General features: G+C 38.9%; 1 protein-coding gene across 3 annotated transcripts in view; it reads right to left on the reverse strand.

Moving 5' to 3' along the window:
• Positions 1-25,574, reverse strand: part of astn1 (astrotactin 1) — a 244,587-nt gene continuing 219,013 nt past the window's right edge. For all 3 annotated transcript variants that reach the window (XM_060873956.1, XM_060873957.1, XM_060873955.1), the window contains 7 exons: positions 23,040-23,308; positions 20,512-20,645; positions 19,871-20,022; positions 8,084-8,216; positions 5,375-5,475; positions 3,877-4,060; positions 1-1,422 (listed from right to left, as the gene is read on the reverse strand). In XM_060873956.1, coding sequence (XP_060729939.1) covers positions 1,185-1,422; positions 3,877-4,060; positions 5,375-5,475; positions 8,084-8,216; positions 19,871-20,022; positions 20,512-20,645; positions 23,040-23,308 — 1,211 coding nt within the window. In that variant the 3' untranslated portion in view covers positions 1-1,184. The remainder of the gene's footprint in view (positions 1,423-3,876; positions 4,061-5,374; positions 5,476-8,083; positions 8,217-19,870; positions 20,023-20,511; positions 20,646-23,039; positions 23,309-25,574) is intronic.

Genomic DNA, 25,574 nt, shown 5'->3' on the forward strand with positions numbered 1-25,574 from the left:
TTTGTTGCAAAATATGTTTTATTCCAATTCCGAGTGAGACAGGGTTTTAGGTTCACAGACTAAGCAAGGTAACTCTGGAGGATAACTCTGGAAAGGTCGTTTCATGTTGATCTGCAAGACCGTTTATTTCACACACAGACTTAAGCATAATTGCTAAACATATGAACTGATTAGTCAAGCTTATGTTACATAAGACAGACTGTACAAACCTAACACAATGTGCTTTATGCAAAATTAAAAATACATTAATTTTATCAAGCACAAAATAAGGCAAGAAATATGAGTCTATAAGCCAGAAAATGAAAAAAGAACTATTAAATATTAATACATGTTTAGATGTATTTATATTGTGTCACATATTGTATAATGTACACACAGACACTCAAAATTCAAAAACAAATCTTTTAAAAAAAAAAAATCCTTGTTTGTTTTAGTCATGGGCTTAGGCATGGAATTCCATCACTGTTATGTACTTCTGTATGTTATATACGTCTGGTTTAATACACCTGTCTTGTAGCTCAGCACCACAAAAGACCCAGTGTTGTGTCTGAAATCAGTTCTATTTTCATTCAATGTTTACTGTACAGACTGCAAACATACATCTAGTCTATATAGAGCACTGTAGAAAAAGCAGTCAGTGACCTGAATTCAGCCAACACATCACCATGATCTGCCATTAAAGTTACAATTCAAATTTTACAAATGACTTCGCGACCTAAAACCACAAAAACACAGAATTAATAAATGTGGTTTTCTGGCCCTCCAACAACCCTGTTTATATACATTTAAAATAATTCAGTGCTTTGCATTATGGTATTTAGAGTGCATTGTCTGTACACTGGCTTAATGCTGCACTCTGGATAATGCTATTATACTAGTATACTGTCCAGGGAATGCAATTTGCAAAATGGGACTTTGGAGAACATAACAAAATGGCTGTGCACAAAATAGTGCACTTTTTAGTGAACAGGGAATGAAATCGGTCACAGCACTGGTTTGATTTAATTTGTGGAGTAGCTGCTCAAGCAATGACTAACAAACTGGTACATTTGACTGATGTAGAAGGAACATGTGCTGTACAACTTTAGAAACGTTTGTCCTTAAGAGGAGCCTTAAATGAACAGACTGTGGTGGTTCCTGCTGTGGACTCCATGGACTTTGGGCTTTATAATCCTGGACGATGTTCAGATTTCTTTAGGTTCTCCGTAGTCATTGTACATCACAGACAGCGTTTGCTCATCGCAAGATTTGTGCAGCCCTTGAGCAAGCTCCATCCAGCTGAGGCTGAATGCCTTGGTGTCTGTATAACGACACGCCAGGAATTTAAGTGAAGCTCGGCGTAAGCCAATTTTGGGTTCCTGAAGAAGGCCTCGACACCAGCCACTGAGGTCATCAAGCTGTGACAGAATTAGGCCTGCTTTCCTGCCATCACATAGACAAAAATTGTCAATGGTTATTTAATCATATATTCTTCACTCAAATCATAAATAACTAGGCATTATTGAAAAATTATGAAGAGCAAAATAGGTAAAAAAGTTTAATAGGAAAAGCCAAAGCTCCTAAATATGAAGCACAGTAAAGTTGGAAGAACCAGATACATGCTAATCTCGTCTTCAGAGGCACAAACGTTGTTGTCAAGCTGCTGATGAAATGCGTATTTTAAAGGAGCAGAGTTTAAAGTCCAACGAAAGTTGAAGTTTTTGAAGGGCATTTGTTGGGAACACGTTTATAGTGGGCATGAACCCTCTTGAAAAAGGCAAGTGGCTGAAATGTGATAGCGAGGGCATGGAAAGAGTGTCTCATTCCACAGAAATGGCCTCATTTTATCTGTGTGCCAAAACCAGAAGCTCAACATTCTACAGTATAAATACTGAAACCCAAAGTGCCAGCGACCGACAAGGTTTCTGGGTAGACTCAGAAATAAGGACATTTTTTTAAAGCATAGAGAGAGTGCTTTTGCTATTAAAACATAGCATGTGCTATGCAAACAGATCATGCTGAGTTTTGTCTGACTGTTTTTAATAGAGGAACTGTCCAGACAGATTCATATGACATCCTAATATTAACCTGTTTGTCTTCATTTCCAGAGCCGGATAAAAACGAAGCTCCAAAAAAATTTGTACTTTTCTTTGGCTGTCACCTTACAGAATATTATGATAGAATTTTAACGATATCAGAATTGGTAGTGAATAATATTCCTGTTTGGTAGAGAGATGTCATCTAGTCATTCTTTGGAATGTATTTATGTTTCTAATATCTTGCCACATTTCAGTGGTTACAGGAATCTGGATGTTTATTTGCTTAAGACAAAAACCCTGCGGTTTGTTATGCTTTAATTTTTCATGAAAGTATGTTTCGGTCTCCAAATAGCAACGGTTGTCACCATAAATCCCAGCATGTATGGAAGTGGAAAATGGCCTCTCATTTCCAAGGTACATTTTCAACCTCTTGCACTTTGCCAGGGCCTCTCTCTTTTTATTATTTCAATTCTGTTTCTCCTTCATACCCACTACTCTGGTAGGAAACAAATCAGCTGTGTACCTCTGACACCCATAGCTGCAAAACAAACTGACCCCAAACATGATACAAATCTGTCAGAGCTTGGCCATCACATGTTATGGAGAGAATCTTCTCCTGCTGAAAGCTATCTTCAAACTATAAACGCGCCACCACGAGCGCCTGCCATTCAGTACCCAGAGTCGCTGCTCAAAGCTTGTGGAATAGAGTTTGTCTCCCTGCGGTGAGCTACAGTGGGCAAAAAGATCGAAAAACAGAAAGCCCACACCGGTGTCATGCTATTAGTTAAAAACAGCTCCATAGTGACGACTGAGAGGTGCTCTGAGTTGGAAAGACACATTTAGTGAGACGGTGTCTGGCTCAGACATCACAGAGCGTTGCATGATGTATCTCAGGAGACTAGAACTCATCCAAAGGGAACTGTAACATACAGACGTGGTTCTTCTCACCACTCATTCCATATTTTGTTATCCTGCCAACATCGGTTTATATTTGAGCTCGGGTCAACTGGGTGACTATTATTCAGTATTATGATTAGCTGGAGAAAATGACTTTTAAATGGCCCATGCTGTTTGTGAGGGAAACCCAAGTGATTTGGAGAAGTTCAAAACAAGGGAAGCAGGGCTGCATAGGGGAGTGTTTGCGACTGTGTGGAGACGCATCTGGGGAGAACAAAGTAATTCCACAGGTTTTGGGAAGGCATAGACCGTTATATTTATTTATTAACTCATAATAATCAGCAGATCTTTGGTGTAAAGCGCAGTAAAAATGATACATTGAAAAGCCACCCTGATTTGGGGATTCTGGGTTTATATTCATCATCCACTTCTTGGAATGCTCAAAATTCAGCTTATTTATCATGGGGTGTGAGGCAGCCTGTAGCCAAAGTGTTTTTTCTTCATTCTAGCCACTTGAAGCAAAAATAATAAACAAGATAAACCCTTCCAACATGGAAATGATTAAAAATACACTTTTAATTCAGCACTGTTGTACTAATTGTTCATGTGCATTTCTCCACAGCAAAGTTTTATGTTAAGCACATACTGTAGCTGTGTTTATAAAACGTTCAATGATAAAGCCTGGATATGCTAGGATAAAGGCTGGAATTTTGATTTCTGGCTTCCCATTATGCTAATAGTGGTAAGTCACAAAGACATTGATTATTGGGGTTCAATTACACTTTTTGTTGGAGTGACTTTACCCAAGCTATGTCCTTTTAATTCTGTACATGTATCTGTGTTCTTGTGTTCATAATATTTATGATGCAAAGCAAGTTGGTTCAATTTCAGTTTTCCTCCTAGCTTCATTAAGCAGAGTGAGAGACAGGAAGATAGGAAAAGAGGGGAAAAGGGGTCAAACCTGGGGCCGAGCTCATCCTCACAGCGCCAGGTGAACTCCCCAAAGCTTTCATAGCGCTGGTTGTAGTGGTAGAGGACGCGGTGCAGCGTGGGTGAGCCCAAATCCATCAACATGTTGTAGGCTGTTTGCTGCTCCTTCCCGCTCGTGTAGCCATTGAACAGGTTGTAAATTTTGTCTGCTATTTCTAAAAGAACAGATGTGGGAAGCATAAAAATGGGGGTCGTATGTGATTTATAGGTTCTAGTTCATGTATAAATGCATAATACTTTAGTTCATATAAAATTAAATTGTATTTATTTTTTAGGTACAGGTTTGTATGTGAACATACTTTTTACTTCTCTTTCATCGTATTTCTTTAGTACTAAAAACTCTAGCATGCTATCTGGTATGAGGCCACACAGGAGCAAGTAAACAGTGATTAGACCTGTGGCCAGTAGTTAAATCAGGATTTAGGATGTGGGGGCCTTGCTACTATCATTTGTGCCAAAATTGTGGTACTAATATATTTCTGTGTTACTATAGGAAAGATTCAACAGTGATGTGAAGTATCACAATATTGTTATCTGTGTTAAAACCTTTAAGGAACTGACAGCAATCTGAGGCCAAGTTTGACATTTGTAGTGTTTACCTTCTCGATGCAGTTGATTTTTGACAGGTGAAAGATCCTAGCTTAATTTATTCAAACAAACTGTATATTTTGGATTGGAGGCAGTGAGTTGAAGGTGTAAGCTGCAAGGGATATCTGTAAATTTTGTGCATAAAATGATATTAATAATGGGGCAGTGGTGGCTCAAGTGGTTAAGGCTCTGGGCTGAGGACCGGGGTTCAAGCCTTAGCACTGCCAAGCTGCCACAATTGGGCCATTGAGCAACCCTCATTGCTCCAGGGGAGCTGACCCTGAGCTCTAATCCCAAACCTCCTAAGTTGGGATATGCAAAGAAAGAATTTTACTGTGCTGAATTGTATATGTGAATTCTATTGTATTCTATATTCAATAAATTTTGGCTATTTTATGGGTCATATGAATAAATGATAGGGTAAAAAAACAACACATGAACAGCTATTGCCTTAAAAAAGCAGTAAGTAAATAATGTCATTATAATCCAGAGGCTGCAATAGACTGTATAGAGTGAACAGAGTACAGAGTGAACCCTGCCTTGTGCCCAGAGAGTCCTGGGATAGGCTCCAGGTTCCCCATGACCCAGTAGGATAAGCAGTGTAAAGAATGGATAAATAGACGGACAGACAGATGGATTGATAGGACGTTAGTGTAGCGTCTAGCTGTCTGTCAGTGTGATTAACACTTTATATAGTTTAATGCTTTTCAACGACAGTGTATTAGAACTTATGAATATTTCCATCTCATAGTAATATAGCTTTGTTTTGTTCCACTTGCTGAACCAAAGTTGCTGCATTCCTTCATGCCTTAGACCAGGTCAGACTCAGACTCTATAGATTAAGCTGTGTCAAGGTATTTATAGATGAAAATGAAAGTTACCTTGTGCTTTCACATCATCCACTGCAGGACAGGGAGTTTTGATGGTGACCTCACTGGGACTGGAGCGCCTGCCTGTGTTATCCACGGCCCAGAGTCTGAACCTGAAGAGAGACACATGGCACACCTTTATTTAGGCTTGTGGGGAAAAAATCCATACACATTATTGTGTTATTACATAACACACATTCAGCACTAATATCTATCAGTTCACCATGACTAGTTTCACTATATTTTGGCAACCGTGAAAAAATACATACACATGCTCTCCTTTAAATTGCCCTGACAGAATACGATTATGTCAAATAATTTACAAGGACACTAAATTCTGCTGCATGGATTAAATGGTAATTGATAAAACTTATGCAGACAGTTAAAGTACATTCAGAAATCTTTCCTGTATTTGTGGAGGTCAGAGACAACAGAGCACACCACTGAGTGTGGATAAGTTCATCACACTGCAGAAACAGATACAGCAGATTAGCATGGCACGTCTAGAGAAAGTGAGTCTTGGTTGTTAAAATTAGGTTGAATTATATCTCCATCTAGTGGATGGCAATATAAACAACTAGTACGTGTGACAGCATTGACAGTGTGGGTATGTGTGGGTAGGGAATGCTGCGATGCATACAGATTAGCCAGAGTCTGGAGCAGCCTCATGATGAGGAGCCAAACAGGGAAGATTAATGGAGCCATGATGGAGATTTTGGGATTTTATTTAAACAGAGGGACAGAATAAACAACACCTTTTCTGATTTAGGTTGTATTTGGTGCTAAATTTTCTAGATGGTTTTCAATATTTATAGTGTTCGCAACATGTGTTCACTAGTAAACTCATAACACAAGCCACAACACAAGCAATAATCATACAAAGATTGAGCTAAACATAACACTGAACGTATATCAACATTTACTGTAGAATATCTAAAAAAAAAAACATTATTGTCTGTCCTTAAAATCATTATGTTTCCAACATACTCAAATGATTCATTTACAAGCTACTGATTAAAGAAATCCATTCACATACATGAATGCATGTACAAAATGCCTTTACTACCTTAAATAGCACAACTTCATGTACACTAGTGTGAAATGTCAGGAGCACAAACTAATACAGTGCTGGCTATGATGCAGGGATGATTTCCTAGCTGAACTCCACTGTTAAAAACTGAGCTTTACTATAATGGTGTCATTATATTCACACAGCAGCACAGCTCCACTTCTATCACCTTGTCTCACTACACCTTGCTTCTGAGATGCAAAAGAGCAGTGCCTCATACTCATCTACCATTCACAGTTCAAACTCCCAAATATAGGAGATAAGAAACTTTACACACACAAAACCAGAGGTCTGTATGTTTCATACTATGGAAGTGATGTGCCATCATGTTGTTGAGACAGAACGTCTGGCAACATCTGTGCAGGAACGTTTGCACTCCTTCATTTGCTCTTCACTCAGGACTTCTGAAGCACACTCAACTTTCAATTCCTGTTTCTGCTATCACCATTAAGCTCTCCTTACAATGTGCTTTTAAGCTATTCCAAAGCCTGAACCGATTCCCCAGCTGTCTGAAAGTTTTAACTGTGGCCTGATTCAAAATATGCTTCTGCCTCAGTACACAAAATAAACATATATGCCTAAAAATCATGTAAGATTTCACATGTGCACTTGTACATGTTTCTCACATGCTCACATTTTCATAGTGCATATTGCAATCTGTATTTATTTGTTTGCTGTTAAGAGCAGTTACCTGTTTATTTCCCAATTTATGCTGCGCACGTGATCAAAAAGCGAGCTCAGAGTCATAAGAGAGCAAACAAAGCCCATGGAGCTTGGAGGCACGCTGAAGTTAAAGGTGCAGCAGTTATGTTATTTGCATTAAAAGGCTTTTAGAATCGCAGACCACAATAACATCAGTACAAAATATTTACTTCTGGACTCCCTAGCTAGCCAAACTTACAGTACACATGGCCAATACTAACTACTGTAAATTCAAAGTTAGACCTTTAACTCCAAGACTAATTTTCAGCAGCCTTTCCTATCACAATGTACTAACTTCTTGTTTGTTAGATAGCCTTCATTTTCCTAATTAGCAAATGAGTCTGTTGCATCATCGATGCAGTGTTAACTATACACATAGCAGCCTCCATTAACAATGTTTTCCGGGTGTCTGCTATCTAGGACCTGTTAGTGGCAGTTATAAAGGTTGTTCTTCACAAATTATTATTTTGACTATCTAGCTAATAATGAGATTGATTGGTATGGATTCCTCCATTTTCTGTATTAGCTATAATTGGATAGAATGAAAGGCCATTACTGGAGGCCCCATCACATCAACACCTTTGCCACATACCCTGGCACACTGCAGCAACCGGATATATGAACTGCCACCTCATAGACAACAAGGAATCACCTTTATACAGGTGAATGTTATATATGGTTTAAATGTTTGCATGGTTTTAAATTTCATTGTCTACGAGTACTTTCAAGACTTAAGTTTTTAGCTAATAATAAAAATATTTTCTAGCCTGTGCAGATTATGTTGGTAATGAGAAAGACACCAATAACTGACTGTCATTTACTGTAACAAACTATTTTAAATGGCAGAGGGTAAGAAAGTGCAAGTTCTTAAAAATGATTTAAAAAGCAACCCAATTCAATTAATACTGCCATCAGTGTCAATTTTGAAATGACAGAAAAACAGCACTCACATGTAGGAAGTGTCAGGCTCCAGGCAGCGCATGATCATAGAGATAGAAGTGAGTGGATCTGGGATTTCTCCCAACATCACACATGGAGATTTGGCCCCAGACAGAATGTCATCAACAAAGCTCAGCATGGTCTCTAGAATGAGAGCAAAAAAAGGTTAAATGAAATGCATGCAGACTTGCACGTGCACATCTTAATTCATCATTAAATCATTAATTTATTTAACAAATTTAAAAAAGTTAAAAAAGTAAAAAAAAAAAGTTTGTTGATTGACAAATGTGATTAATGATGCTTGTATAAGGCCACACAGCTTCCAGTATGCTCTGTGTTTATGGACCTGACAAGACACATGTTTTGGTGGTTTGGTGAGTTAATGTCTTTTTCCAGTGGTTAGCTTACAAATACATCCATCCTCCTTGTACACTTTAACCTTCTAACACTTCAAACGACAGCATTTCCATAACTCTAAAAAAGACAGTATGACTCTCAGCCCCATCAGGATTTAAAAGGCAAGACTGTCCAAAGAAGTGTTTCCCCACCCTTTCACATGCTTTAATGTAAAGAGCACAGAGAAACATTCTAGGTATGGACACTTGCTGGCTCTGGTATTTATACAGCTCTAGGTCAGGATGTGTTCTTAGTTTTAATACAACTGTGGCTCCTCAAATTTCCTGAAAACACCAAAATAAAGTGTCTTCACAGTCATGAGTCTTGTTATAAAGTCACGGAGGAGACTGTTTGTCCAGCTGGTTTGCTTGCGTCATAGAACATGACATTGGGGCTCCGGTGTGTCAGAGGAAAACCCATCCTGCGGACTCAGGGGAAACCTTTAAAAAGGTGATGGTGTCTTGAAGCCAAAACCCCTGTAGGCCTCCAGCTCTGAAAAGCCACAGGAGTCCCAGGCATACTGAAAACAGATGGCCAGCGCCAGGATAAACCTGGGAGAGGAAGAGACATCTGAATGCGTTTGTACACACCGTCTACACATATGAGCTACAGTACCTGCACGAAGCCTAGAATGGGAACCCATGTCACTAACAAAAAGTGTTTAATAATTTATTTATTCATGTCATGCACAGAAGGGAAATAACACCACAGCCACTAGTGTATGAAGTTTGAATGTACTGACATGCTGTGATCCCGATGCTTTTTGTGACTGTTTTACAAACAATAACTACTGAAGTCTGAATCTACTGCATCCTACAATCACTGGATGAAAACGAGCAATTAAGTTTCATTGTTTAACGACAAACAGTAATGTCTTGCATAAGTATTCAGGAGTCTACTTGTGTTCAGTGAAACTGAACATGTGATGTCAGCAAAAATATTCCTGTCATGATAGTTTGGTAAAGATCATACAAAGAACATCATGAGATCAAGAAGTTCTCAAAAAGAAAAAAAAGAGAAAAAAAAGAAAAACCCTAAAAGAAACTTAATTAAATAAATGAATACAAATACAAAAAATAATATACTTCCACAAAACAGCCATTTAAAACAGACCTGGCTATTATGACCTCTCTCATCACAAAGGTGTTTCCACACACAGAACTGCTGATCGCTGGACAGCTTTTGTTTTATTCTAGAGATGCTAAAATTTCTGGAACACTCAAACCAGCTTGTCTGGCACCAACAACCAAACTGCGTTCAAAGTCACTGAGATCACTTTCCCCCATTCTGGTGTTGATCTGAACATTAACTGAACCTCTTGACCTTTATATGCATTTTACACATGCTGCCACATGACTGGCCTATTGTCCCCTAGGCATGAGGAAAAAACAGCAGAGCATGCCAATATAATCCCATCGATCTTTCATATCTCATAACAGTTTATGCTATGTGTTAAAATTAAGTTGAACACACACACATCAAATGGGTTCAGCTTACATAATGCACAATTCCTAAATACATAGTTTGCCCAGAACCATGGGAAAATCATTGCATAAAGTAGCTGTGCCAAGCATTCTCTGAATTCAGTTCCAGCTTCTGATCTCCTGCTTCACAATAACATTATGCTTTTGAGCAAGTAAATTGTTTTCTGAAGTCCATAGCAGAATGCCTTTTGTACTAATTATGTTATGCAATTCACACAGTCTTGGACTAGCATCAATGTGAAGCAAAGAAAAACATATTGCGCAAGAACAAAGATGTACTGGTCTGGGAGTGAGATGGAGGGTGAAAGCATGCATACTTAGTATAATTGGTATATCTATGATATTCATCTAATAGTAACTGTAAGGATCAATATATTAATATTAGCAGCAAACAGGGCTCAAACACATGAAGTCAGGGTTCATTCAGACAAATCCAATCCATTATCAAAATGGCCAAAACATTCTGTGCTGTGAAGCAGAGACAAGAAGCAAATCATCAATAGGATCTAGAAAAGATAGCTCTAGAATGATCATATATAGTCAGGTCCATGAGTATTTGAAGATTTGAAGGTACAATTTGCACAATTATCCATTCTGCACCAACACAGTAGAGTTAAAATGAAGCAATCAGGATTTGATTCAAGCGTAGACTAGACTCTTACCTTAAATTCACCGTCAGACTCTCGCCGTAAAATTCACCGTCAGACTCTCACTGTAAAATTCATTGTCAGACTCTCACTGTAAAATTCACCGTCAGACTCTCACCTTAAATTCACCTTCAGACTCTCATTGTAAAATTCACCTTCAGACTCTCACCATAAAATTCACCATCAGACTCTCACCATAAAATTCACCGTCAGACTCTCACCGTAAAATTCACCTTCAGACTCTCGCCGTAAAATTCACCTTCAGACTCTCGCCGTAAAATTCACCGTCAGACTCTCACCTTAAATTCACCTTCAGACTCTCACCTTAAATTCACCTTCAGACTCTCACCTTAAATTCACCTTCAGACTCTCACCTTAAATTCACCGTCAGACTCTCACCGTAAAATTCACCTTCAGACTCTCGCCGTAAAATTCACCGTCAGACTCTCGCCGTAAAATTCACCGTCAGACTCTCACCTTAAATTCACCTTCAGACTCTCACCTTAAATTCACCTTCAGACTCTCACCTTAAATTCACCTTCAGACTCTCACCTTAAATTCACCGTCAGACTCTCACCTTAAATTCACCGTCAGACTCTCGCCGTAAAATTCACCTTCAGACTCTCGCCGTAAATTCACCTTCAGACTCTCACCTTAAATTCACCTTCAGACTCACCTTAAATTCACCTTCAGACTTTCACCTTAAATTCACCTTCAGACTTTCACCTTAAATTCACCTTTTGACTTTCACCTTAAATTCAAGGGGTTTAACAAAGATATTGCAATAACTGTTTAGGATTTTTAGGAAATTTTTTACACAGTCCCTCCATTTTCTCAGGCTCGATAGTAAATGGACAAAACTAACAGTGATTAAATATAAAGAAAATATTTGACATTTGAATACAAATCCTTTGCAGCCAATGTCAGCCTGAATCAGGAACCCATGAGCTTAGCCTTGCATTTACTGCCATCACCTTCGGTTGCCGCTTGCTTATTGAAGGAAAGACCAATAATGATGAGCATGCTTGACTGGGTAGAGGTTCCATTACATTCCATTTCTTTGCTTTAAGAAGCTCTTGGGTATGTTTTGAGTTGTTATGCATCTGCTTAGGAAGCACAATCTTATCACTTTTGACTGAATCTGAGCTGAAAGCTACTACAGTATTTGCAGTCATACCTACAGTACCCATGCCATAACACTGCTTCTACCATATTTAACAGATGATATGATATGCTTTGGTTCATGATCCCTTCCTTTCCTTCTCCATACCCTTCTCTTCCCATCCTTCTAGTACATGTTAATTTAGGTTTCAACTGTCTAAAGAATCTTGTTTCAGAGCTGGGCAGATTTTCCTTCACCAAGGAAAGAAATCTGTGATTGTCCACTTTAGTTATTTTAGCCTTCTTCTAAGTCTTTTGTTGTTGCTGACCTCGTCAGTGCATTCCTTCTTTTTAAGAATGTACCAAATTGTTGATATGGCCACGCTTGTAGACATCCAGCTTTATTTATAGGCCTCCAGCATTATTTTTGCCATAAAAAATAACGAGGACACAGGCGACATCTCGGCATGAAACCGCTTATGTTAGTTGTCCAATTACTTTTGAGGCTGGAAAAATGGATGAACTGGGCTGCAATTGCTATTCGGTTAATGCAGTATTAAAACTGATCTGTCTACTTTTCGAGTTCTGTGCATATACACAAAACTTCAGATCTTGATTTTAAGTAGAAGTAGTTACATAATCAAAGTCCCAATGTAAAGTTGCCTAGGGAAAAGGATGGTGAAATAGTACATACACAGTGATGATTAATGAGAACTGGTAGCTATGCTATGCATGTGTGTCAATGGGACACAATCAGCATGGATGTGACAGCAGCCTTCAAGGAAGTCGTGGTCTCTGCATTAGTCTAGAGTGGATTGAGGTCTGTACATTTTCGCATTTTCCCATGATTCTTCCTGCATTAAAATGTTAATGAATAGCAGCTGAGAGATAGGAAGTAAGAGAAATAGAGAAAGTAAACCTGAGGACACACACATAGAAGTTCTTTTGTTCTTTTTAAACAGGTACACATTTCATTCTGAACGCCAAATTCCACACACATCACAGGAGCAACTCCTTGTCCAAAGTACTGGCAGTTTTACCCATTCCATTAAAGCAGCAACTCACAGTACCAGCAGACTTGGCAGCAGCACTGAGACTCAACAAATAACATCTGGTCCTCCTTGTCTACTCTGATGAGCAAACAGCAAGGAGATGGATAACAGCAGTTTGTAGTGCATCAACTTTTGGCACTACCACAGAAAAAAAAAGATTAACAGATTCAATCTCCCACATGAAAAGGATAGTGTTTTTCAGGGGAAAATAGGACATAAAATGCTAATTGCAGCTGATGAGGGGGTGTCAGCACTAAGTTGTGTTTACTTGGATGGGAGTGGAATGAACACTTCAATCTGCTTTCACTTTACTGCAAGGAGAGTTTAATATGGAAGCTGCACTTGCTATCTACGTCATAGTGTTTTTAAGTGGTCAGTTTTGTACTGTTTTGATTAACTTTGATTAGACTATGATAAATGCTAATTGTGAATGCACTCTAGAACATATTTGACACGGATGCAAGGGTGAGGAAAAGGTGAACATACGCCTAAAAGACACAGTTTAATTGACTCCACGCACACAACATAACGTAAGTAGACAAGCTGAGATAAACACACACACACGTAACTTCTACACCTCTAACTTAACAACTGATATAGAAAACTAAAAAAATATATATTTTTCTTCATAGTGTATTGATGCAACTGTGCTTCACTGTATTAACTTAATGTCACAAAGACTATGAGTGCTGTCTCGCTACAGAATGTGTATGGAATGCTAGCAGAATTCCACAAACATATTTTCATGCCCCTGAATCACAAAGTGAATTAAAAAAAAAACCCTCAAGGAATGCACCTTTAACCATAGGCCTGGACCAGATGTTCCTGACCAAAATGGGCATCTGGTCTGGGCCACACTTGAAGGGCAGGAAACATGAAAACATCTGTGTAGGCTTTAAAATGAAAGTGAGAGCAAAGTCAGTTCCCATAGCACAGTCTTCTCTATGGCCAAACACACTTCATTGAATTTACAGATCATAACACGTCTGCCTCAATAAAGATGTTGGAGACCTCTGCATCCACTGACAAAAGGTGACTTTTTTTTTCACAAAAAAAAAAAAAAAAAAAAATCACCAGGTTTCTGGCCCTTTCTCAGGTGTAAATCTATTGTGTGTGCACATGCATTATGGTTTGTCTTGTCTTTTCCCTGAATTAAAGGTTTGTTCATGTCTTCTGCTCATATACACACGCAAGTGTCAGCTTTTGCACTGTACCTTCTCTGGCAGAGATAATTCACATGGGCATATGGTCCAACTGAGACATTCCTCAGCAATGAAAATATGTCTTTCCCATTTTCACCCACACCTTCCCTTTTTCCAGGATTCCCATTCCTGCAGAATCTTGCCACTTTACAGGGGAGAAAGAAGGCAGACACCCAGGCCTAAGATCCATGGGTAATCTGCTTGCAGTCAGAGAGTCACGTTCCAGTGACTGCTGGATAAACGGCACGATCAAAGTCCTGGGTGTATTTGTTTCATCAGCCAAGAACTTGAGCGCAGACTTCCCATTAACGTAGTCCATACCTTTGCACAACGTATAACGAAAAAAAAGGCACAGAGGAGGAATGCAAGAGAAGTCTATGAGGTCACATTGTGTGCTTGAATCCCATTAAGTGCCTGATTGGTGCACAAATAGCAGCTGTCAAAGACATCCGGCCTCTGCACCTCAGATGTGATACTGCTTCCATCAACTTAAATTTTCAACTTTCTTCATGGTCTTAGCCTCTACTTCAGGGCCGCACAAAACTCCAAAGCCCAGACAAGCCTCTGCTAGACACGCACATGCAACAGTACTGCCGTGAGTTCTGATTATCCAGAACTTGTTAAGATAATCACCAAAGTAACAGAACCATTATGCAATGAACAAAAGTGCAACAGAAGGTTCAATACAGAAGACCGGTATCTGCTCCCTCCACGGCAGCAGATAACGAGAGCGCGCTTTACAATGGAAATGCTTTCCATGATTAGGCTTCATAAGGTTCGCAGGAGTGTGCAGAAACAGGATAAGCTTTTTTTTTCTAAACAGTATTTCAATTTGTGAACTTTTTGGAACTTCCAGAAAATGCTATAAAGATATTGTTTATGACTCATTATACTCAATAAGCATAATACTGCAACATTGAAGGTTATTTTTTGTTTTAAAGTCATTTAATTTGTATTTTAGAACAAATAATAATATTTGCAATTATGGCAGTCATATTTATTTTTTCTTCAACCTACATCATGCATACTAATCCATGCTAAGACAGATTAAAGGTGGGGTCTCCGTTGTTTGAGAAATGATTCAGAAAACTACGTTGGGCCGCCAAACAAAACAAAAACAAAACTAACGTGTAGCCAATGAGCAGAAAGGGGCGTGTGTTGGGCTGAGAGAGTGTTCAGTGCGCATGTGTGACTAAGGCTAAACCTTTCACGGTACAACACACAGTACTACAAAAACACAATTGTATCACCATAGTATTACTCATTGAGTTCATTTACTGATAAAAATATACCCTCGGTCAGCTGCCCCCACAGGTTCCGCCAAAATACTTGTCTAGGTTCTAATTGGGTTATACTTGTCTGGTGTATTTGTGGGGCAGAGCTATCAAAACAGGGCTGGGACCCATTTGGGTTTGGGGCGTGTTTGTTTTGGTGATTTCAAATGTCAACATTGGCATTCATACAACGAAGACCCCACCTTTAAGTTCTCCATATTCATTAAACTATATAGAAAGAGGCACAGAATGTACAGAAGTGCATTTAGCTTCTGGAGTCTGCCTTTTGACTCAAATCTCTTTCACATTTAGAGAACTGAATATGACGACATGCAGAGAAAAGTGAAGCAGAGATCAATGCAACACATCAGTTTAAAACCAGATTACTTCGGCATCAAAAATTCTATAAAAAAAAGGACATTCTAGAGGAGTAAGTATTTTGCATACGAGATGTCTCTCTCATCAGGCAGGTAAACCCATGAACCAGGGAGAATGATAGCCAGCAAAATAATGGAATGGATCTAATGACACTTTAAATAAAATAAGGAAATGGCATTGATGTCCACCGAAGACAATCCCATGATCAAGTGTAATACATTTATTTTATAATACATTCTGTATTATAATATATATATATATATATATATATATATATATATATATATATATATATATATATATATATATATATATATATATAACAGTGATATATATAATGATATATATAGATAGATAGATAGATAGGGGGGCACGGTGGCTTAATGGTTAGCACGTTCGCCTCACACCTCCAGGGTCGGGGTTCGATTCCCGCCTCCACCTTGTGTGTGTGGAGTTTGCATGTTCTCCCCGTGCCTCGGGGGTTTCCTCCGGGTACTCCGGTTTCCTCCCCCGGTCCAAAGACATGCATGGTAGGTTGATTGGCATCTCTGGAAAATTGTCCCTAGTGTGTGATTGTGTGAGTGAATGAGTGCGTGTGTGCCCTGTGATGGGTTGGCACTCCGTCCAGGGTGTATCCTGCCTTGATGCCCGATGACGCCTGAGATAGGCACAGGCTCCCCGTGACCCGAGGTAGTTCGGATAAGCGGTAGAAGATGAATGAATGAATGAATATATATATATTTCTTTTTACACAGTTCTGATTTGTACCCTCATAATTTGTAAGAAACTAAACATCACAGGGCATGACAACCATATTTATTATTATTTTAATATTAAATAACCCTATTGAGTTATATTCATTCCAGGTTATTTTTAATAGATGGAAAAGCTTGCAGATAGAAATTCTGGCAGAACTGTGCTATTATAGACCATTCTGAAGCTGGTGTGAAAAAATATTGCTGTGGTATTAAGGGAAAAAAAAGCATAATGTAGCGAGGACCTCCTAAACATGTCACGCTTATCTCACAGGTTTATGAAAAAAGGTAAAATAGAAAATGTTTTATTATAAATCCACCTAAAACTCACTTGTGGAGAAAAATAAAGCCAAAAGCATTCAATTTAATTCACAGATGAAAGTCAAATCCAATAAAGCTTGTCAAAGCCTCAAAGAAAGTTATCTCGAAAAATGTTATCAAGACAATCACAAGTACGTCAAGGCACATGTGCATGCTTAGAAAAAAGGGTTCATCTAGCAATCTGAAGGATTCTTTGTTTTTGTGCTCTAGTAGTTTAAATTCTACAACAGATTATATCCCTTTTAGGGGAAAAGGCTGAAAATCTACAGTCGTTAACCATCTGAAATTTTCTCAGATGTAATTTACTACGTTAATACAACCTTTGCTGAAATTGGAGCTAGTAAACACAAAACACGTTTTGTTTGTACGTACATTTTAGGAGGCATCAATATGCAACAAAAATGATCAGATTTTGCTTCAATATCCCAACAGTCTCACATTAGCTCTCACTGTACAACACACCATACAGTCCTTACCAAGAATGAGGTCTTATGTCTTTAATTAAAGCACACACACACACACACACACACACGCACACAATTCTGGCTCTCTGTACAGCTGAGCTCATATAATAGCACCTCTTCATTTATCATGTTTCACAATCCCACATTTGGGCTTGATATAATGTTATGTTCTTTTCTTTTATAGCATCATGTCTGACGTCCAACATAGATGGCTCAATCCCAATAACTACGGAGAGGGAAACAATGTATGGTTCTACTGTCAAGGAGGCATCCAGACCAGATACGAAAGCCAAGACATACAGGCTTCAAAAGGACCAACATGATAGGTGTACTCCCCTTATATGAAACAACAAAACACTCGTTAGTCTCCTGCTTCCATAATACTCATGTCCCGTTCCCATACACTACAGACATTTATAATAATGTATAAATGAGATGTCTACATTAAGTCATAAAGCTCTTCAGGAGCCAGTTAGCACATGAATAATTCAAATGGTAAGTGAATAGCAAGCATATGCAGATTAATCTTAACCATAAAAATGGCAAGATTGAGACAAACACCTAATTAATATTATCATTTAGCACAGTCAGTGCAGTGTTTGCTTCTCTGCAGCTGAGTCTCCTTTGGAGAAATAACTGGGAAGGAAACAGAATCTGCTAAAAGGTTCAAGCAGAACTTCAAGGTTCAAGGATTCTTTATTGTCAATGCCACCATATGTGCAGACATATAGAGGAATCGAAATACCGTTTCTCTTTCTCAAATCAAGTGTTTACATTGGCAATGCAATGTACAGAGTTTGTATAATAATATGAGCAGTTAGTGCAATAGAGATTTGTATGGGTGCAGCATCAGGGTACTTGTAATAAATAGACATAAATAAACGGAAGTAATGGACAGAGTTCAACATCCTGACAGCCTGATGGATGAAGCTGTTCGAAAGTCTTGTGGAGCGAACCTGGAGGCTCGGGTACCTTATCCCTGAAGGCAGCACGCTGAAGTGGAGTTTTGATGGGTGTGAGCTATTAGCGATACTGATGGCTCTGCTAGTGAGACGGGTGTGGAAGATGTCCATAAGGGAAGGCAGACAGACACTGATGATCTTGCTGGCTACATTCACTATGCATTGCAGTGTCTTTTGACAGGAGGCAGTGCAGCCCCCATATCTCACAGTGATGCAGTTGGTGAAGATGCTTTCAATAGTGCCCTAGCACATGATGGGAGGTGGTACTCTTGCCTTCCTCAGTTTGCAGCTTTCTTGGCCAGCGATGTGGTGTTTGCCACCCAGGAGAGGTCCTCAGAGATATGCACCCCTCTGCAGACTTGATGTGGTTGGTACTGTATCTGGGTACCCAAGCATGGGTCAGCAGGGTGAAAAGAAGCGGCCTGACCATGCACCCTTGTGGTGCCCCTGTGTTTAGCATGCCGATCTTAGATGTTTTTCCGCTGACCCGTGCTTTCTGTGGTCTCTCTGATAAAAAGTACAGTACCCAGTTACAGAGAAGTAAGTTAAGTCCCAGGTATATCAGTTTATAAATTAACTACTGAACTAAAATCCAAGAACAGCATTCGCATGTAGGAGTCTTTGTGTCCAGGTATGTAGGAGCTGGATGGAGAGTTGCTGAGATGGCATCCTCTGTGGACCTGTTGGTTCTGTATGCAAACTGGAACGGGGTGTGGGTGGTAGGAAGAACGGATTTAATGTGCTGCATGACCAGTCACTCAAAAGCACTTCACAATGATGGGGGTCAGTGCAACGGACTTTGGGACGGGAATTATTGTTCTTAAGTACAGTCCTTTAGAACCTGACCAGGTATGTTGTCTGGTTCAGCTGTCTTGCATGGGTTGATCCTCAGAAGGATCTTTTCCATGCTGACTGGGTTCAGACATACAGCCTGTTCTTGTGGGAGAGGTGTGATGATCTGTGCCTGTGTGCTGTTTTGGTCCTCAAATCGGCCAAAGAATTCGTTGAGGCTGTTAAGGCTTGATGTGATCTGCTGTTGTAGTCCAGCTGCCTCAAAGTTTGATGTTTTGTGCATTCTAAAATACTTTTTTTACTCACCATGGTTGTATAGAGCCTTTGTTTAAATTAGCCTTTCTGTCAGCTAGACTCAGTCTGGCTATTCTTCTCTGATTTCTAGTCTCAATAGATAGTACTTGTGACTAATTATCTTTAGTAGATCTCAACCTAACTCAAACTCCTATGGCATATTCTGGTGTATAACATTGCCATCATCAAAATAATAATTGACATGAAATCCATCTCTAGAATAGTTTTCATTCCTGTAATACAGACACAGAACCTGCGGAATCTTTGATAAGGTTTACCGAAGTGGTTCTACTAGGTCCCAGTAGCTCAGTTTCATAGAAGCTCATTTTATTTCATTTGTTTCAGTTTAATTTACATCATTATGCATTGAGTCAGAGCTAGGTCATTCACTAGACTGTAGACATCATACATGTTATTCTGTCACAGATGTTGAGCACAACCTAGTGGTCAGAGCAAATAAACACAGGTTGCACATTAAGATACAATTTTCATCATTGCACGCCAAGGTGATTACTTACTGTTCTAGTAAATTAGGATAAATTACATCAGAACTCTGTCAGGCATCATGGCACACATTTTGACAGTATTTTACTCTCTAAGCACGGAGTAAAAAGCACGGAGTACTTTGAGAGTATTTTAGTGTAAAGAATGTACGCAGAAATTACATTTGACTTGCCTGTTTCAACTTTTGTATGGTCGGTCCTCTCTGTGATTTTCTCCTGGCTGATGAGGTAATCAACAATGCGCACACCAATTGGTGGTTCTGCATGATTCCATTCCAGAGTAACCAGTGAGCTGCTGGGCTCATATGAGTGGGACAGTTTGAGCCTGGCCAAAAAAAGTAAATAGGTCATCTACTATCATTACAGTCATTATTCTGAATTTATGTAATTCTGTAAAGCTGCTTTCTGATATGTCCGCTCTTAAAAAGTGTTATACAAATGAAACTGAATTAAAATATGGATAGTCACATGAAATTAGCACTTAATAAAATAAAATAAAGTGGATATTACATTTCAGAAAAGTGTCTGTGGTCTGATGGTTTTGAATTTGGACGTCTAGCTAGTTGGAGATCTGTGTGTGTGTGTGTGTGTGTGTGTGTATAGAGTGCACAGAGATCTCCAGCTAGCTATAGTTGGATTCCAATTTCAAAACCATTAGACCACAGACACAAAAATTGGAACCCAAGTCCAGCTATCTGGAGATCTGTATGTATGCATGTGTGTGTGTATATATAGGGCACAGAGTTCTTCTTGATCAGAAACTTGTAGAGTCTCGTGTGTTTGTGTGCCTTAGACACACTGTTTGCATGCTTACATGGGCTGAGAAAGTGGGGCACACGTTGGCAGTCCATCAGCACCAAAGGCACTGGAGTCACAGCGACACCAGTCATCGATGACATCGCCTTTCCCTGAACACCACAACATGCTCATCATAGCTTCCTGCAAAGCCTGCAAAAGCCAAAGACAATATGTGAGGGTGTTAGGAAACCAATATACTGTTTTCTTTCCTGCTGCATTGTCTCTAGTAAGAAAACAGTCACACATCACAGTTAACACAACATTAAACAGAACTAGATCCTACTGTAGGAGAACTGTAGGAGAATCACATGATGGTTGTTTCACTGGAGCTATGTGTAGATAATACATGGCCAAAGACTCTCGTATGTGATTCCTCCCCAAACTGTTGAATCATTCATTCGTTCATTAGAATGTTTCTCTATGGAATATCATTACAATTTTCCTTTCACTGGAACTAAGAGGATCAAACCTTTTCCAGCATGACAATGAACCTGTGCAGAAAGAAAGCTTGATAAAGACATGGTTTATCAAGACTAGAGTGGAAACAACTGAGCATCCTGCACCTCAACACTGTTGAACCCATGTGGGATGTACTAGAACAACAATTTTGTGCCAGGCATTCTTGCTGGACATCATCTTGTGCTCTTGTGGCTGAAGAGACAAATATTTACAGCTGATGTCTAAAGTCTAGTGGAAAGCCTTCCCAGAAGGTTATTATATCAGCAATGGCAAAGGCCACTGGGTTTGGAATGGGATGTTCGATGGTCAGGTCTCCACATACATATACTATAGTGCCACACTAAGAAAATCCAGAAGGACATTTGACTGCCAAGTGAACATGTGACTCCAAAACTATCACAAACAAGCAGATACCACAATATCCATATCCAAATTATATTTTGGGTAGATTGTAGAGTTTAAAGTATCTGGCAAAGGGACTACTAAACTAAACCAAACCAAAATTGTACAATTCATCCACATCAGAGACAATGAATTTTTAATCATTAACTAAAACAGGGCCCCTTCTATATTTTCTATAAATGGAAAATAATTTCTGCTGAACCCTCAGTTCCCTCAGATTTATTTTATGAACAATTATCCAACTGTCCAAATATTAAGCTCATTTTTTAAATGCGTCAAATAATATTTATTGGAGCCAAGGAACTTTTTATTCCCGAACGTTCTGCTCACAGAACATTATTTTTCATTCAACTTATTTTTTATTTAAATTGACATTATTTATAGTGGTCTATCCCACTTTGAAAACCATAGAGCTAAAATAACCTGACTAGACAGAAACAAAACACATCATCCCATGACCTGGTGTCTTTCAGTGCACTAAGCTTAATACACTATTTGAATCATTAACATAAGACAGTGGAATTTAAATGAAAATAACTTCAACTTAATCATTTGCCAGTTCTCACTCGCCAGCTTTTCCTCATCTCCCCTGTCAGTGTAAATGCTAACACATGTTTCCTTACACTTTTAGCATGCCTTTTCAAAATGCTGACTACTTCAACTATGACACAGAGCATCGCAACATATTTGATGGAAAAATCTACTTGCTGCATACAAAAAATCTACTTGCTCATGTATATGAGCTAGTAAACATCCGCAACTGAGAGTAATGGATGGAGTAATGCCACCCCTCCCACCTTCTATAAGACTCCCAACCATAACAAGTAGTAACAGTATCAGAATTTGATTTCCTGAAGATGGGGTAAACGTTTTTTTTTGCACCACTTGAGAGTCCCATATGTGTGTGACCCCTTTAGATTCCTAAAAATGATGCAGTGCTAGTCATTTTGAGGACTTATTTTTTTTGCTTGAAATCTTTTAACTTGACTGCTGGGAGAATATCTAATGTCATGTCCCCAAGGACAGAACGTAAGCAACAGAAATCATTCATTCTTTTTTTTTGAGAATTACAATACGTTAGCGTAAGAAAATTCAAATGGCTTTTTTTTAAAGTGTAGAATCCCTTTTTTATTTTACTTTAATTAACTTCACTTGTAACCAAAGTCTAGCCCCAGCCAAGCAAGAAAGGAAGTGTACGTGTCTCCGTGCTTAGAGAAATAAAGTGCTTTCAGAAGCCTCTCGGGTTCACTACACGCCGATGAGTACCTTTGTGTGTGTGCACATCCATGGCACCTTATGCTTGCTGATATCGCTCTCCATGCTTAGGTCACTCACCATTGCGCTCTCCATTAAGAATACTGTGGCTGTAGCCTGAGCTTTAAGAAATAAACAGATTTTTTTCACTGTTTTTATCATTTTTATAAACATTATATAACCTAGCTTTTGAACATAACAGGATGATTTTTATAGTCTGGGTGTTATATCTGCCTACCACAACAATGCACACTGAACTTTCCAAGCACTTTCAATCTGCACGGCCATTTTTAATGGGCAAAAGTAAGAATGTTTTTCTTACCATGGGATCTCAGTTAACTATTACTGGGTACAAACATAAACAGGATGTTTTATCCAATAACATATATATATATATAGAGCTAATCTGTCTCATACACATGCACGCACCTGGTAGGTTTCATTGTTGTTGACAAGCTCATAGATTGGCGCTGCCTTAGTGACTTGGAGTAGCACAGGCTCTGACGGCTTCTGGGTCCCAGGGCTCATGTGGCACAGGTGGCATGAGGGGGGGCACTGCCCCTGGCTGCTGCAGTCCATGCGCACACCTGCGGACAAACGCTTGGCCCCCGAGTCCAGCAGGCTGGCTATATAGGCTGGATAGGTGAGAGTGCGTGCCTCTTTATCCCACTCTTCTGACTCATCAGATGGAGAGTTACCTGCAACCGGAATTGTTTTTAATTTTATCAGCAAAAAATAGAAAATTCAATTACTGAACATATTTTCTCTTTTCTTTGGTTTTTGTTTTATACTAGAAGTAGTAGTGTGTGTGACTTAGATAGATAGATAGATAGATAGATAGATAGATAGATAGATAGATACTGTAGATAGATCATTCCTTTTGAATATAAATATATCAGATTCAATTTATTTGTATAGCGCTTTTAAAAATTCACATTGCCACAAATCAGCTTTACATAAGTATAGAAACAGAATAATGATTAAGTTCCTATTTATCTCTAACATCTATCCCTAATGAGCAAGCCTGAGAGTACAGTGGCAAGGAAAAACTCCCTGAGATGATATGAGGCAGAAACCTTGAGAGGAACCAGACACAGAAGTGAACCTCATCCTCATAAATATATCAGATTCAACCATCTGATGTAGGAGAATAAAGCTATACACATACAAATTACCAACCTACCACAACAAAACAGCACAGCAATCAGAAATGTACAGTTACTACATATGCTTTATATGTTACTCCTTAATGCAATTATATGTAAACATGGTATTGGCTTCCACTGTTATGCTGATGACACGCAGCTATATGTTTCAGCTAAGTCAGATGTGAGTCACCAGCTTAATAAGACTGACTATTGTGTGAAGGACAGTAGACAGTGGATGCTTACTAAGTTACTCCTGCTTAACTCTGACAAGACAGAAGTGCTTTTACTAGGTCCACTGGCAGACAGAGGTAAGCTTTCTGAATACAGAGTAACTCTGGATGGTCTTTCTATTATATTATGTGCAGCAGTAAGACCTTGGTGTGATTATTGATACCGGTATAATAATAATAATAATAATAATAATAATAATAATAATAATAATAATAATAATAATAATAATAATAATAATATCACAAAGGTAGCCTTCTTTCATCTCAGAAATATTGTTAAGAAATATGATGTCATTACATGATGCATAAACACTAGTTCATGCATTTGTTACCTCTAGGTTAAATCATTGTAATGCTTTACTGTCTGGATGTTCCAGTAGGAGCATAAACAAGCTCCAGTTAGTCCAGAACGCAGCAGCTAGAGTCCTAACTAGAACCAGAAGATATGAACATATCATCCCATCTTATCCTCATTGCATTGGCTCCCAGTCAAGTTTCGCATTGATTCTAAAATACTATAACTAACCTATAAAGCACTTAATGGACTCGCACCACAGTACCTGAGTGATCTTTTGTTTTTTTTATGATCCGTCACACCTACTTCTATCAAAAGGTGCAGGCTATTTGGTAGTACCTCAAGTACAAAAGGCTACAGCAGGGGGCAGAGCTTTTTATCACAGAGCCCCACAGTTATGGAACAGACTTCCAATTAGTGTTCGGGACTCATACACAGTCTCAGTGTTTAAGTCCAAGCTGAAAACACATCTAGCTTTTTATGAATAGCTTTTCTTTAGTAAAGAACTAGATCTGGAGGGTTCATGGGCATAAAGTGTTTGGTGAACTGGGACTGAGGAGTGGTGGGACTCTTTATGTCCCTGTCTACACTTTGCACATAATGTACATTGTCCATCACATGATTACGATCATACCTAACATTTTAAAATTTTCTCCCATCTCTCTCTGACGAGCTATATATGCCACTCCCAAGCTCCCGGTACTCCGAGTTCCTAGCCTGATCGTCTCTTCTTACGGAGCTACTTTGTCCCCGATGGTCACCTTGCCAGGGATTGATCTGCATGGTCATTCAGTGTGTCATGGGATTGTTGTGGATGGAGCCACCCGAAGACTGTCATGCCTTCTTTGAACCAATGCTGTGTCAGTCAGCTGTTTGGTCTGGTCTTCATCAGCAATCATTTGAAGTCTTTGAGAGGAAGGAATTAGTGTTGGGTCTGTGCTGAACTCAGAGTTTGCGATGACCCATTAGTTCCTCAGGAGCTCTCGGTTGCACGATTATAAACTGTTGTAGAAACAACATTATTTACCTTTACATTATTTACTATAGAGTGTCACCCAAATGAGGATGGGTTCCCTTCTGAGCCTGGTTCCTCTCAAGGTTTCTTCCTCATATCATCTCATATTTCCTTGCTGCCATCGCCTCCTATTTGCTCATTAGGGATAAATGTTAGAGATATATAGTAATTTAATTTTAAACTTTAAATTGATTTATTTATTTATTGTTATTGTTTCTATACATCTGTAAAGCTACTTTGAGACAATGTGAATTGTTAAAAGCACTCTAGAAATAA

Source organism: Tachysurus vachellii, chromosome 7 (assembly GCF_030014155.1).
Source record: "Tachysurus vachellii isolate PV-2020 chromosome 7, HZAU_Pvac_v1, whole genome shotgun sequence".
In the NCBI taxonomy this organism is placed as follows: Eukaryota; Metazoa; Chordata; class Actinopteri; order Siluriformes; family Bagridae; genus Tachysurus; species Tachysurus vachellii.